General features: G+C 44.5%; 1 protein-coding gene across 4 annotated transcripts in view; it reads right to left on the bottom strand.

Annotated features, from left to right (window-relative positions):
• Nucleotides 1-759: 759 nt before the first annotated feature.
• LOC137650199 (gametogenetin-binding protein 2-like) overlaps nt 760-15,057 on the bottom strand; it is a 58,405-nt gene continuing 44,107 nt past the window's right edge. For all 4 annotated transcript variants that reach the window (XM_068383383.1, XM_068383384.1, XM_068383382.1 and 1 more), the window contains 2 exons: nt 8,518-8,766; nt 760-2,085 (listed from right to left, as the gene is read on the bottom strand). In XM_068383383.1, the coding sequence (XP_068239484.1) occupies nt 1,831-2,085; nt 8,518-8,766 (504 nt within the window). In that variant the 3' untranslated portion in view covers nt 760-1,830. The remainder of the gene's footprint in view (nt 2,086-8,517; nt 8,767-15,057) is intronic.

The following is a 15,057-nucleotide window of genomic DNA, read 5'->3' as shown; positions in this document are numbered from 1 at the left end:
CTCTTATATTTACACACGATACGTATATTACTACAGTATATGATATGTTCTACCTGCAAACAAGATGATAGGTAGCTTTTTACTTTTTCTAAAAGATCAGTTACATACTATATTGGCCCCAATTCAAATGTTTTAAGTTTGATTACATTGTTATCAAAGATTTCCAAGAAGTTATTCAACATTCAGTAATATTTTTTTTTTTTTGGCACAACTGAAAACCTAACAGAATTTGGAATGATAAAAGTTTGTGGACCCAAAATGGCACTTGCTTTTCTATTTTTATTTTGTGATTATTTTAAGAAAAATGGAGTATACCCCATTCTTTTTACTCCAATTGTTACGTACGGAACCACACCCAATAATTTTATTCTTGAGCAGGTGTTATGCTAAACATGCCTTTTTCTATAAGAAAATTATTTCTTGCAAACATGTAGTAACCATAACTAATATATGTTAGAATAACATTATTAGCCTGGTATAACTTCCAAGAAATATTTCACTGAACTTAATATAGGGCTGAGGACTTTGATTGTCCAGATTTTCTCATATTTAACTTTTTAGTTAATTGTTCTTTATAAACCTGATTGCAGTACTATTTTCAACATTAAAACATTATTGCCAGCTTCTTAGCACCATTTATGCTCTTATTTTTTATGGAGATTCCAAATAAAAGTGTCACAGGAACTATAATCCACCACAATATATTTTTTTTTCTTTCTTTTGGATGTGTAGGAAATATTTGCTAAAAATAAAATGAAATTTAACCAATGGTACATTTATAAGCACTTTATATATCCCAAGTATTTAAACTGTATGGTTAATAGCAACAGACAAAATTTGAGAAAGAAGGTGATAATTTGGGAAACATACAAAAATAAAAATGGAAAGGGGCTACACTGATTTCTTTGGCAACTTTAAAATACTAAAGAACCTGAAGCCCAACCTCCTCTTATAACAATCCTACATCAATTGGTTGTAACTAATTAAGACATGAGAAAATAGGGATACTGCCTTGATGCTCTAACCAAACAGCAAAATACTATCCAACAAAAAATGACTTCCTTCTCAATTTCCTATTTATGACTGGAGAGGACAGCCTGAAAATCGAATATAAAACTTTTTAATAGTAATCCCACAAAATTATATTTATTCATATTCACAACAGTAAACTATAGTTGGTATAAAGGAGGAATGTCTAAATATTCACAATATAAAATTTCAAATTAGAAGTGCAAACTGACCCACAGTAAAACTGTACACCTCATTCTTGGTCCAATAAATAAAAATCTTTACCTAAGGCTTACAGAAAATATAGACTTTTCCTTGAAGATGATACTGCTATAATTACAGGGTCGGAAAAGCAATGATAAATTCCGTATTCACATCTTATGTATAATACAAGCCTGAATGTGCAAAAAAATAAATTACCATAACTACATTTCCTTTATGAAAACAAAAGAAAATGCAATTGAAATTGTTTCAATGCGTATAATTATGGAAAAAGGTTATTACTTTCCCATTACAAAGCTTAAGACCTCTTTAATTAATCACTTAAACTGTACTGTATATAAAACACTTTTATGCTTTTCAAGATTACATAACCATGAAAATAGCTCTCACAATAATGATGTGTTCCTTTCAACAATTTCTATAAATCTGATAAAAATAAAATAAGCTAACTTAGAATTAGTGGTTATTAAACTCATTCCTTGTCAACAATTGTCTTAATATGTAAGGGTGATAAACATTTTCCCAATATCTAAGTAACAACCACTGTAAATTTGCTAAATTCTGTTTTTTTTTTTCCTTTTGGTATACCAACTCTATTGATTAACAAGGTTTCATTACACTGATATGATGTGCAGGCAAAGCACCATGAGGGGAATGAGCATGATGGTGGCAAATGTGTGCTGATCCATTAATTGACGTCATAGATGCTTCACCACAACCACGATGACAAAATTGTTGAAAGCGCTGCCGTAATGTCTGCCTTAATTCAGCACGTTTTTGTTTGACTATTCCTAAGCGAGCTCTCCATGCTCTTACTTCTGCCTCTGGAATTTCTTCATCTTCACATCTGGAATCCTACCATAAAAGAAAGTAATCCCCTATGAATTTTAACTTCAATTACTCTTGTGTAACTTAAATCTAGGCTATAAACTAATTATAATTACTGTACAATACCACAAATTTTAAGTAATTTGTATTTTTCCTAACAGTACTTAACTCTAACTACTTTCTTAAGAGTATCTGGGATCTCCTCCCATCCGACCAGAGTTTTGTGTAGTTTACCCTATACCCGTTTTCTATGAGGGATAACCTCAGGCGGAGTGATACGCGCCCTGAGGCTAACCCCGGGTCAGAGAGCATGCTTGCTCAGGTCTCGTCCTCCAGTAAGTTCTTGGTAGTTTAGGTTTCTAAGAATTCCAGAAGGCACTCGGGGAAGGAAGGGCGGGCCATTACCCGAAAGTAGTTCGAGGTAAGTACTGTTAGGAAAAATACAAATTACTTAAAATTTGTGATTTGTTCCAACACGGAGTACTTACCTCGAACTACTTTCTTAGGAGACTTATACTTTAGGAGGTGGGAGTGGCCTTTTAAACTTCTGAGACCGTGCTGAGATATATCCAAAGACCTAGATAGGAGCCTAGGTCCTATTGACCCCAAAGAAAAGCGAGAAAAGAGGAAACCACACAAAAAACTCAACTTAGTGTCTAAGTAACTCACCCCTGCAAGAAATCCTAGGAGCCATGTCCATCCAAAGTAAGCCCGTGGAAACAAAAAGACTTTTGATCTCGGGCCGAAGTCTGGCTGTCCTCTCTAAGTATTTTCTTACGGCCCTGACAGGGGACAGACGCAAGTCCTTCAAGTTGTCCGTGCGAGGAATTGCTGGTACTGAGAACCCCTCAACCTGGGATCCCACACAGCCGGATTCTGGGTCTTTGCAACGAAGGATGGCACGAACCTGAGGGTGAGCTCCCGCCAACCCTTCGAGTGAGCGACTTCGTAGGACAGTCCATGGATCTCCCCCACTCGTTTAGCCAAAGCTAATGCCAATAGGAAAACTGTCTAGAGGGCGAGATCCTTATCCACGATGTCCTTTAGGGGTTCAAAGGGAGGTTCTGACAGCATCTTCAGGACCCTGGCCACGTCCCACTGTGGCACCCTAACGGCTTGCGGGGGACACGATTGCTCGAAACTCTTAATGAGCATCGAGAGATGTCTGGAGGTTCCCTTCAGGAGGAAGACTTGACCCAGAGCAGCTCGTACTCCCTTGATGGCCGGGATGGACATGTTGACCACATCCCTGAGATAAACTAGGAAGTCCGCTATCTCCAGGATGGAGGCACTCAGGGGCTTGATGGTCTTACAGGTGCACCATTTAGTAAAGGTGGCCCACTTTGCTTGGTAATTTTGCTTGGTAGACCGCTGCCGATGATCGCCTCAGGTAGCCTGACATCCTCGCTGCCGTCCCCGACGAATAGCCTTCTTTCCTCAGACGCTCGATAACCTCCACGCGTGAAGGCGGAGGGACCGAGGGTTCTCGTGAAACCTTTGGAAATGTGGTTGCCAAAGAAGGTCTGGCCTGTCCGGAAGGGGCCAGGGTGGAAGTTGTGCCAGTTCTTTTAAATCCACGAACCATTCTCTCTCCGGCCACCAGGGCGCTACCTAAGTCATCCACAGGTTGTCCGCCTTCCTTACTCTGTTGAGGACCTGTCTGAGCATCCTGAAAGGGGGGAAGGCGTAAACGTCGAGGTTGTCCCAAGGATGCTGGAAGGCGTCCTCGAACACTGTTCTTGGGTCTGGCACAGGAGAACAAAACACGGGGAGCTGTGCGTTCAACCTCGTTGTGAAGAGGTCCATCACCGGTGATCCCCATTTTTGAATGATGGTTTTGGCTGCTACTGGGTGCAGGGACCATTCGGATCCCACTACTTGTCCCATCCTGCTGAGGCCGTCGGCTAGGACGTTCCTTTTTCCCGGAATGAACCTTGCTGAGATTCTGATCTGTTCTACTTCGGCCCATTCCAGAAGTTCCAACGTGAGGACGCACAACTCCTTAGATCTTAGTCCTCCTTGTTTCTTTATGTAAGCCACCACCGTGGCGTTGTCGCACATCAGAACCACGGTGTTCCCCCAGGAGTAGATGGACGAACTCCAGGCACGCCCTTCGTACTGCCCGTATCTCTAGCACGTTTATGTGCTGGGCCTTCTCCTCGTCCGTCCAATTCCCTCTAGCTGACCTTCCGAGGAGATGGGCACCCCACCCCTCCTTTGATGCGTCCGTGAACAGGAGCATCTCCGGAGGGTCGGCCGCGAAGGGCATTCCCTTGAGGGTGTTCGACCTGCCGCACCACCACTCTAGGACCTCCTTCGTCTACGGGAAAACCAGGATCACCTTGTAGGGGGAGTCCCTCTGGTTCCAGCTCTCCTTCAGATTCCACTGGACCTCCCTGAGCTTCAGCCTGCCCTGGGGGACCTGTTTCTCTAATGACACAAGGTGGCCTATCAGCCTCAGCCAGTCCTTCGCTCTCCTGGGCTGGCCCGACAGGAAGGGACGGAGGACTTGGTCTAAATTGTTTAATCTCTCCGCGGAGGGGAAGGCTCTCGCCACCCGGAAGTCCAGAACCATTCTGAGGTAGGTCATCCTGGTGGAGGGTATCAACTGGGACTTCTTCAGGTTGATGATGATACCCAGGACGTTGCAGAACCGCAGAAGCTTCATGCCTTGCTCCCTCAGTACTTCCTCTGAGGCTGAAAGTAACAACCAGTCGTCCAGGTACCGAATCGGGCGAATGCCCTGTTCGTGTGCCCAGGCTGGGACCGTCATGAAGACCTGAGGGGCTGTGGACAGCCCGAAGCAGAGGGTCTTGAACTGCAACGTCTGGGTACCCCATTTCACCCGTAGGTACTTCCTGCTGGAGAGGTGAACTGGAATTTGGAAGTAGGCATCCTCGAGATCTACTAACATCATGTAGTCCCCTTCCCTCAAGGACGCTAAGACCGACTTCGGAGGTCCATCTTAAAGTCGGTCTTGCACACAAACTTGTTGAGGGCTGAGAGGTCTATGACCGGTCTCCAGCCCCCTGTCGCTTTCTCCACCAGGAAAAGCCTGCTGTAGAACCCCGGAACAGGGTCCTTGACTGGTTCTATCGCTCCTTTTGCCAGCATCGCTGAGACTTCCTCCTGCAGGGCTGTCTTTTTCAAGGGGTCCTTGGGGGCTAGCCACCCTGCCTGCTGATCTGGTATCAGAGGTGGGGGTTCCGCTAGGAAGGGTAACCTGTACCCTTCCTTCAGGACTGCCACGGTCCAAGGGTCTGCTCCGTGGTCTTTCCATGCTCGCCAAGAGTGTTTGAGGCATCCCCCACCTAGAAGCGCGGCCTGAACGCTGCATACGAAGGCCTATAGGAGGATTGAGCTAAGGCTGCTCCCCTACGGGAGGGCTGAGAGGACTATGACCAGGCCGTAGTAGGGGTGTCTCTCCTGGGATGGCTAGGAGAAGCCCGAGGAGGTAGAGGAACATCGGAGGTAGTCCTTCTGTGTGCAGGTCTCGTCACTGGAGGGGGTCTGGAATCGCCCTGGTCCTCGAGTTTCCTGACCCTTTCAATTGACTCCTCAGCTGCCTTCAGGGGGAAAATCGAGTCATCCCACAGGGTTAGGCTTCTCAGGGACCTCGCTTCTCTATCAGGAAGCCGTCTGGTGATCTTGTTGAGGACCGTGTCCCTCCTCCGTAGGACCCAATTGGCGGCCTGCACTAGTGACTGGTATGACAGAAACTTCAGGGCCTTAACTCCCGAGCTAATCAGCTCCTTGAGTAAGGCCTGATTCTCTGGAACCGTGAGGTCGTACGAGGCCTGGACGCCCACTAGGGTAGAGGCCCACCAATCCAGCCAGGGGGAGACGTTCACGAGGTCCTTCGCCATTTCCTCCATCACGGTGGCTTCTGAAGGAGAAAAGCAGATTGGTGCTGTCGAGTCCCTCTCTTCCGCAGCTCCCTGGCCTAAAACGGCGAGTGCAGGTTCCAGTGTACAGGCGCCTGCACAGTGGCCCTCCGGGAGGTAAAACTTGCTCTGGGACTTCAGGGCCTGGAGCACTTTGGAGGAACTCTGGTTCTTGGGAGCTTCGGCGTGGTTGGCCACAATCTTGTCTACGTGGGCTCTACCTAGCTTCACATCCCTGGCTAACGGTAGTGCCAAGGAGGGTCTCTGCTGGACGGGGGCATCCACAAGTCTGTTGAGACTGGACCGCCAGAATTCCTCGGAGGAAGGCTCGGGCTCATCCAGCCTGTGGTGTCTCCGAATGAGCCCTATCACCCTTCGATAGGCTGACACCTCCGCTGCTGAACCCTCCCCTTGGTCGTCCAGCTCCTCCACAGGACGAACTGATGGTTGAGACGGGGCTCCTCCGTCAGAGGTCTTCGTACGGGGAAAAGACAAGGCCTTGGCCCTCTCCATCTCCTGGGGTTCTGGCTGAAGGACGGGCATAGCCGTCGAGACGGAGGCCTCCGTCCTCGGTCTATCCTTCCTCACGGAGGCCCACGTATCTGCGGGTCTACTCGACGAGGGGAGCCATCCTTCACAATCCTGACGGCTCAGGGATGCCTTGGCGGTCTGGACGCGGCTGCCAGACCGAAGGGGCGACTCTCTCAGCTGGGCGTATGGAGTCGGAACCTTCGCGGACTTATGCCTGTCTGCTGGGACCTGGAATGACGACTCCCTCCGTCGGTTGAATCTGCCACCAGACGAGTATCTCTCCAGAGAATGGGCTCTAGGGCGCCAACTTGAAGAGCCTGGAACTGCTGCAAACTCCAACAGTCTGCTGCGAGGGATGACTACCCACTCTTCGTCAGGGGAGTCACTTCTCCATTTTCTTCTGGGGGATCCGGAACGCCTACTCCCGTGGTGAGACCTGGAGCGGGAGCGAGAACGGGAGTGTCTCCTGCGGGACTTCTCCCGACGTCTTCTGTGTTTCCTCCGGGCTTCATCCTCCGAGGAGCAGGAAAACGCCTCGACTGAAGAACCCGACGACTTGTAGACCCGTTTAGGCGGGCCCGACTCACGCGAAGACGTAGGAGGGTTCCCACGACGGACGATGGGGCCTGTAAGAAGACGTCCAGAAATGTAGCAGATGGCGCTGGAGGGGAGCGCAGACGCTCTTCAGTGGGAGACCAGGTACTGAAGCCCTCTTCCATTCTCAGAGGGGACCTGAAGGGCGTCTTCGGGGGTACCCATGCGAGGGGGTCTGATGTCGGCAAATGTTCCTTCTCGGCGGTGCCTTCGGCTGCAGATGTTCCTGAAAAACAAGCCCAAGAGGCTGGAGAAGAATTAGGAACATTTTCCCCCACATAGGGTCATCAGAGGAGACGTGCCCTGATTGCACCAGGACTCCGTCCCCCACACACTTCTGACCCTCCCTCAGCCCTGGAAAGATGCCACAACCCCACTATCCTGCAGATCAGACTCCTGGGGAAGGGCCACGGGCCTCTTCCCCGCAACGGACTTACCTCGTCCCCTACTCTGGGTAGGGGAGGGTGGCAGGGAAGCTCGGCCCTACGACACGCTCGGCGAAGCAAGGGGGGAAGAGATGCTCGGCTTCTTAGGTGACTTCTTCATCGCCTTCTTCTTCTTGGTGCCGTAACGCACCCACTGCACCTCATTCCAGGACACGCACTCCGGACACGTGGCGGTAGGGGAACACACTGCCCCTCCACGACGAACACAAGGAGTGCGGGTCTACTTCAGGTTTCGACAGGAACGCTCCTCACGATTTACCGGCCATAGGCCCAGGACAACGGCGGGGATGCTCCATGACGCAGTAGGAAGCACCACGAGACACAAGAACGTACAGGGAAAGCAAAGGAACCACATGGGAACTGCGCGAGAGACAAAGAGTCACACTGGGATTAAGGAGAGTGGTGAGATGATATAGCGACGCGACCAGAGAACTTACTGGAGGTTGAGACCTGAGCAAGCATGCTCTCTGACCCCGGGTTAGCCTCAGGGTGCGTATCACTCCGCCTGAGGTTATCCCTCATAGAAAACGGGTATAGGGTAAACTACACAAAACTCTGGTCGGATGGGAGATCCCAGATACTCCTAAGAAAGTAGTTCGAGGTAAATACTCCATGTTGGAACAAATTTCTGTTATCACCCATGGTGAGCATAATCTGAATCAAGCCAGTCATGGAATGGTGATTTAAGTTTCTGTAGGATAGAATGCCCACAAGTGATAAATAAGAGGAAAGAATTGTAAAGTACAGAACAGTGATAAAATAATTACCATACATATATTAAATAAAATTTGACATGAACCAATTGTAATAAAGACTTCTAATTAACAGATTCCACATTTTACCTATTAATGTATACTTTTAGGCAAGAGAAATTCCACATTAAATTATGAAATGCATGCATTTGTGCTTTCTTTAAAAAAATATTTAATTAAAATGAATTAATGACCAAATAGATTTAAATACACATAACATCTTAAATATGAGCAAGCTATATTTTTCTTTACCTCTAACATTTGCTGCAGTGAAAGAGTAAAAGGCTGGTAAGGCCGCGATGGTGACGGGGATAGTGGTGGATGCAAGTGATCAATGGCTTCATCCTCCATGTGATTATGGTGATGTTCATTTTGAATGGAATAGTCTACATGGTCATCATGGTAATGAGAGCATAGTCCCTCCCCACATGCCACCTCTGAAGAGTCGCGAGAGGAACCACCAGATCCGTGTGCAGAGCAATAGCCACCATCGCGAGAACCCTGTAAACGTAAATTACAATAATACCATTGCTTATAAGGACAATAAATTGCAGTCTTGGCAACACAAAATTATTTGTAATCAATGAAGTTTCAATGCAAAAATAACCAATCAAATTATTTTTTTTTAGTTTCATAATTCACTCTCCATATTAGAAATTACTCAAATACAGTAGTGTCTATTAATTCTTTTTTATGCAAATTTAAGTCATTTTATTTAGTTATGCCTTATAAAATCACTGATAGCCATTTTCTTTGAGGTTATATGATGCTGTTCCAAAATTATTTCACACAGAATTTCTTATATCATATTTCAGTATTTAATCCTTATTTCATTCCATACTTTTATTCCTGTGGTTGGCCTGCACACTGGAAGGGGTGTTGCAAGAGAAACAGGCTTATTGGGAGAAGGGAATAGAAGATGTTACAGACGATGAGCGAGAAAATGGCTTGTAATATTATTGGCAGACTAAATTATAACCTCTAACATCAGAAATGATACAAATTAATAACACAATAAAGAACAAATATATTGGCATATCAAATAACAATTTATATTTGAATATACTCTGAGGACCCCAGGTTTGGCAATGTACCACGTGACATTTATCTAGTTATTATTGTGTACCCAAAGTTGGATATACAGAGGATACTTTGGGATAGAGGACACATCTCTGGAAGTTCAGCTATGACCGACCTTTGGAAGGCAAAGTCAATTCTCTGCTTCCTATGGCATTATAACTTTGTGTTGAACTGTTCTTAAGTGATAACTCCTTGATACTGATTGTGCTTGAACTGTTTTTAGGAACTGAAGTGTTAAGAACTGATTAATTACTGTATAGTCACTCGATCTAACTACTCAGTGCCCTACTATAAACTGAACTTGCTGTTATGAAATGGAACCTCATTACATGTCCGACCGTTCTGGCCATCTCTATCCTGAACCAAGTGTGATGGACAAAGGTGTTCAGGGCCAAGAGATATATTTTGGGTCTTGAGTTACAAGGGAAATGGTGTTGACCACAGACAGACTGGAAAGCAGCCTGTTTGTTGGGAGCAGAAAAATTACAATTTTAAAAACAAATTGTATTTTTCCTAGCTTTACAAACCCAAGTAATTTATATGAATTTACTCCTAAGTCGTTTTGTTAACACCAGAAAGAAAAAAATGCATAACTGGGAACCATGTATGATTACCAGTCAACTCCATGGTTCGGTAAGGCAGAGTCACTCTGCTTATGGTAAAGACTTAAGGGGTGGATGAGGTAGGACACTTGAATAAATGACAGGTTTGTATAGCTAGGAAAAATACGAATTGTTTCAATTATTTGTAGTTTATTGCCATGCAAAAACAAACTCAGAAGTCATTTGTAAGGGAACCCCTTGCCTTACAAATGGGAGGAAGTCCTTATTGTTGGATGGATCTCTATCTAGCTCTGAATCACTAATAGGCCACTTAAAAAAGATATTTACATCTATTTGTCATCTATGTACAGTATGATAATTAAACTGACTCATAGAGAGGTCAATATGTCAACCTCAAACCCCAAGTTAATGACCTAACAATAAATATTCTTGTATAAACATTGATTAAACTTTTGAAAAATTATCCCAAGAGAGTTTGTCACAAACACAGATTAAGGATACATTATTCTTACCTGCATAAGGGTTCCGTCTGTTAAGTTACTCCCAAATGCAGATATTTGCAAAGGAAGACAAGGCACACATCTTTCAGAATAACTAATGATGTGACAAAAAGGTTAATTGTCCAGCAAGAGCTTGGCGTAGTTTATCTGATATGTTGCAACATGGCCTATAGAAAAAGTATCCAGCAATCTAAGGGTACCATCCTTTAGATAGCTGTGAAGGTAGTCTGTCTCTTCCAGAATCCTGCGCTAATGACTTCAGCCGCTGAATGGTTCTTGCAGAACGCTTAAGGTTGCAATAAGACCATGAATGCCGTGAGCCTTGGGGGGAGGGGCACTTCCCAAGGAATTGTTAGCTTTCAGGATAACTTCATGGAACCAAAAAGAGATTGTGCTATCATTATGATTATTATTACCTACTAAGCTACAGGTGTAAAAGCAAGATGCTATAAGCCCAGGGGCTGGGAAAATAGCCCAGTGAGGAAAGGAAACAAGGAAAAATAAAATATTTTAAGAACAGTAATATTAAATTGAATATTTCCTATATAAACTATAACAATTAACAAAATAAGAGGAGGAGAAATCAGAGAAAAAATTGTGTCAGAGTGTACCCTCAAGCAAGAGAACTTTAACCCTTGACAGTGCAAGACCATTATATAGAGGCTATGGCTCTACCCAAGACTTAGAGAACAATGGTTTGATTTTGGAATGTCCTTCTCCAAGAAGAGCTGCTTACCATAGCTAAAGAGTCTCTTCTACCCTTACCATGAGGAAAGTGGCCACTGAACAATTACAGTGCAGTAGTTGACCCTTTGGGTGAAAAAGAATTGTTTGGTAATCTTAGTGTTGTCAGGTGTACAAGGACAGAGGAGAATATATAAATAATAGGCCAGACTATTCAGTGTATGTGCAGGCAAAGGAAAACCAGTCAAAAGGACCCAATATCTCTCTAGCGGTAGTAATCTTCTTGGCACATCCTGTGCGAACGAACAAAATGGAGATTTTTAGTCGCTGAGGAGCATTCTCGTAAGGTATCTCCTGACCGACAGAGTAACAGATTATCTGGACCATCAATTACCTCTCTCCGTCGGGATGGTAAAAAGTCAAATCTGGTGTTGTTAATGTCCAGATTTTTTTAGCCACAAACTCTGTAACAAGGAGAAAAAAAAAAAAGTGTTTTCCATCCCTTTGTTAAGTGATACAAAGTAGGACAAGCCATACCATTTGTTCATACTCTTGGCTGACATCAGGGCTAAAAGAAAAATGTTCTTCAGGGTAAGGTCTCATCTCGAGCCTTGTTTATAAGGTGTCATCTTAAGAGACTGCAGGATCCTTACCACATTCTAAAATGGGATTTTAATTCCCAAAGTGGGCAGGTCTATTCAAAACTTCACATAAGAGATGAAAGGTCCCATGAGGAAAAGAGAGAGGTTCCCTTTAATTAAAAGGCTGGGCAATAGCCTTTAACCACTGTGACTAAGAGAAACGCCTATTTCTGCATGAACAAAAAGTCTGCAATCAGGGTAATAGTGGCTTTGAGCGACACCAATCTCAGAAGTTTCACCACTTTGGTTGATAGACTCCTGTGGAAGACTTCCGGAGATATCCTGAAAGTTGTTATGCAGTCAGTCTCAAAAAGCCTCTTTCAGAGAAGGTGCTGGATATGCTCCAACCATGAAGAGACAGACAGTGAGCAGTGTTGTGGTACTGTACTTCTTTACATGTGGTTGATATACTGTAGTAGGTTTGGCCAAGCTGGAAGTTCTTGTGGAATTAAGACTTGGAAGACCCAAAGGTCTGGGTACCTCTCTGCTTTGGGCTCCCTTGGGGCAACTAATGTTACTCTCGAGTTTGTCATTCTTATTTTGTTCAATACCCAACATAGCTGGCAGAACGGGGGGAAAGGCATAAAAGTCTATGCCATCCCATGGGTGCTGAAATGCATCCTTCATTGCCACAGCTGGGCCCAGGACTGGAGACCAATACACCGGGAGTTTGTTGTTCTAGTAAGTGGCGAACTAGTCAGGGTCAGAGAATCCCACAGTCAAAAGACTCGACCACTTGAAGCAAACACCATTAGAAACCAGTCATCCCCAGTTGGCTCAGGTTATTTGCTGTAACATTCCGCCACCTTGGAAAACAGCGTTCAGATCGCTCATTCGCATGCAAGGGTGGCAGCATGTTCTGTGACGTCAGCACATGTACACAGGGATATTAATGTGTGTGGTTGAGACACATGGAGCAGAACATTCTTTTAAAGTTATAACTCACCTTCCAAAAAAGACGGGAAGGGGCTGCACAATTCATACACTGATGAATCGGCCAAACCTATCAAGTGAAATTTGTCACGGACACAACTGTGGATGTCGGTACATCTGGGGGGGAAAAAAAATATGGAGATTTCTAGGGTGAACCAAGTGAATCTCTATGTTGAGAAAAGGTAATGCTGTGGGCCCCAAAGGTGTACAAAGCAAGCTGGATTTGTGTGTACCAGCCGGGGAGACGCAAGCACCTTTCAAGAAGGCAGACTCCATATGTGAGGTATTCTCGAATGAGAATGGGGAAAAATTTTCAAGCCATTACTTTAGAATCTTCCAAAAGCAAAGAATTCCTTGGCTCTGAAAATCTGAAGCAAATACGTGATGTTCACCACTGAGACCGCTCGTGGGCAGAGATGAAGATCCATACAGGTAAGTATAATATGGAACTAAAGACACTTGTGCAAGGTCAAGTTCAGGCTGTACTGTGGCCAAAGGATTAGTATCAGGAAGAGACTTTTGTTCACTATGACCCATAAGCGAGAAAAACAAACAAATATTACACTATTCTGAAAATTATTGATATGTTGTTATGGCCATCACCCTCAGTTGTTTGAGGTCACAGGAAGCTTTGGTAAAAGAGAATCAAGGCAAGAGAGATTGCATGCATCGCATTGAGAGGCCTGCATTGAATAGAGAATGGAGGGGACCTGTCCCTCTGAGTTATCCTTACTATAGGCACAATACTTTTCCCACTAGGAGGGTGGCCGCTCCCTGCAAAATTCACAAGGCTAGTCAAATGAACACTGCTTACCACAGCAGCTCGGGCTTAAAGGGTATAGATCTACCGCCACGTTACCCACGAAGGTTCCACATGGGCAGCCTTCAAGGGCGGGACAAGTCCGCATACTATCTGATAAAAACACTTCTCACAAATCACACCAAAATTAAAAGAACTTTAAAGGGAGAAAATGCAGCAAGGGAGATGTATTTGTAGTGTGGGAGGAGAACCAATGGTGACCAGACGTAGAGTGACTCAACCTCATAGAGTAATGAGTGTGCTACCCAATTTGGAGTTGACTTATAACCATACATGGTTTCCAGTTATGCGCTTTTTCTGGTCATAGCAAAACAACTTCCCTTGTGTGCTCAGAGACATTTTGTTCCCAATGGCGCACAGAGCAAGGGGAGGACACTTGGAACTCTAAAGATACGAAAGAATGAATATAAGAACGACAGTGTTTCTTCCAAGGAGGAGGAACAGATAATAGGATCATTAGACACTAATGAAGCATTAAGGGACTAAGCACCAAGGGTAACTTCTCTTTGGACGGAGTACCTTGTAACCCTACCAAAGTCCAAAGCACAGCATTGTCAAACAGAATAGGATCTGAAAGCAGAGAAGAGAAACAGAAGTCTCTCCAAGCCTCGATACTTGGTAAATGTTTCATTCGTCACCCATGACACCCATCTTGTCTCCCGAAGAGAAAGGGTCAGAGGGCAGAGTACAGGGGATGAAAAGAGATGTCTAGCCAACTTTTTCAACCTCAGGGATGAGCCCAAGGGAGAGGTGGCAAATGTGCCTCTGCATGACGTTAATAAGGCATGAGGATTTACCTCCCTACCGCTCATAGATGTTCAGCATTCTCCTTACACTCCCAGGCAGGTCCACGTCTGTCTTCGGGTTGGGTAGGCATACATACACACCCTGAAAATGGATAGAAAGGATATCATAAAGTCAAGTTCCAAGAGAAGCCTATAGCACTTCAGTGTAGGTCTGTAGCAGGAATCAAAAGTGACTATCCAGTGTACCCACCCCACTGCTTCCTGGCCAACACCTCGTCATAAGTTTTAATGGCCAAGTTCCAGCTGTTCTTGAATCATTCTCCTATTAAATGACAAATGGTTGTATTCATGTAGGAACAATTTACCAGTTAAATTTGTTTTAGGAGCTATCTCAAACTAAAATGCTCATATTACTAAAGAAATTTTCCAATACAAAATCAAGGAAATTCACTAGAAACATTCCCTAAGAACCCATGTCCAATCTTTTTTTTAGACAGACTTAGCTTATAAACTGAAAGCACACATATAGAAGTTAATATATCATTCATGGAGACATATAACTCGCATTAAACATGTGAAGTACAGTAAATTAATTTGAGATTTGCATGAAGTATTTCATTACACCTGAGAAATTTGATGCACTTGAGAAATTTTGCGCATCTCTTGATAGTCTCGTTCACAAAAGATCCCCATAAGACACAATATTTGCTCCTCAAAGGCCAATGCAATACTGTCAACCCAATTTCGAATTGTATGCTCGTATTCAAAGTTACTCACAAAGCGAAGTAATCTATTTTGTGTGCATAAAGGCCTTAACTTACAAAC

Source organism: Palaemon carinicauda, chromosome 11 (genome assembly GCF_036898095.1).
Source record: "Palaemon carinicauda isolate YSFRI2023 chromosome 11, ASM3689809v2, whole genome shotgun sequence".
Lineage (NCBI taxonomy): Eukaryota > Metazoa > Arthropoda > Malacostraca > Decapoda > Palaemonidae > Palaemon > Palaemon carinicauda.
This window is presented reverse-complemented; position numbering and strand designations above follow the sequence as displayed.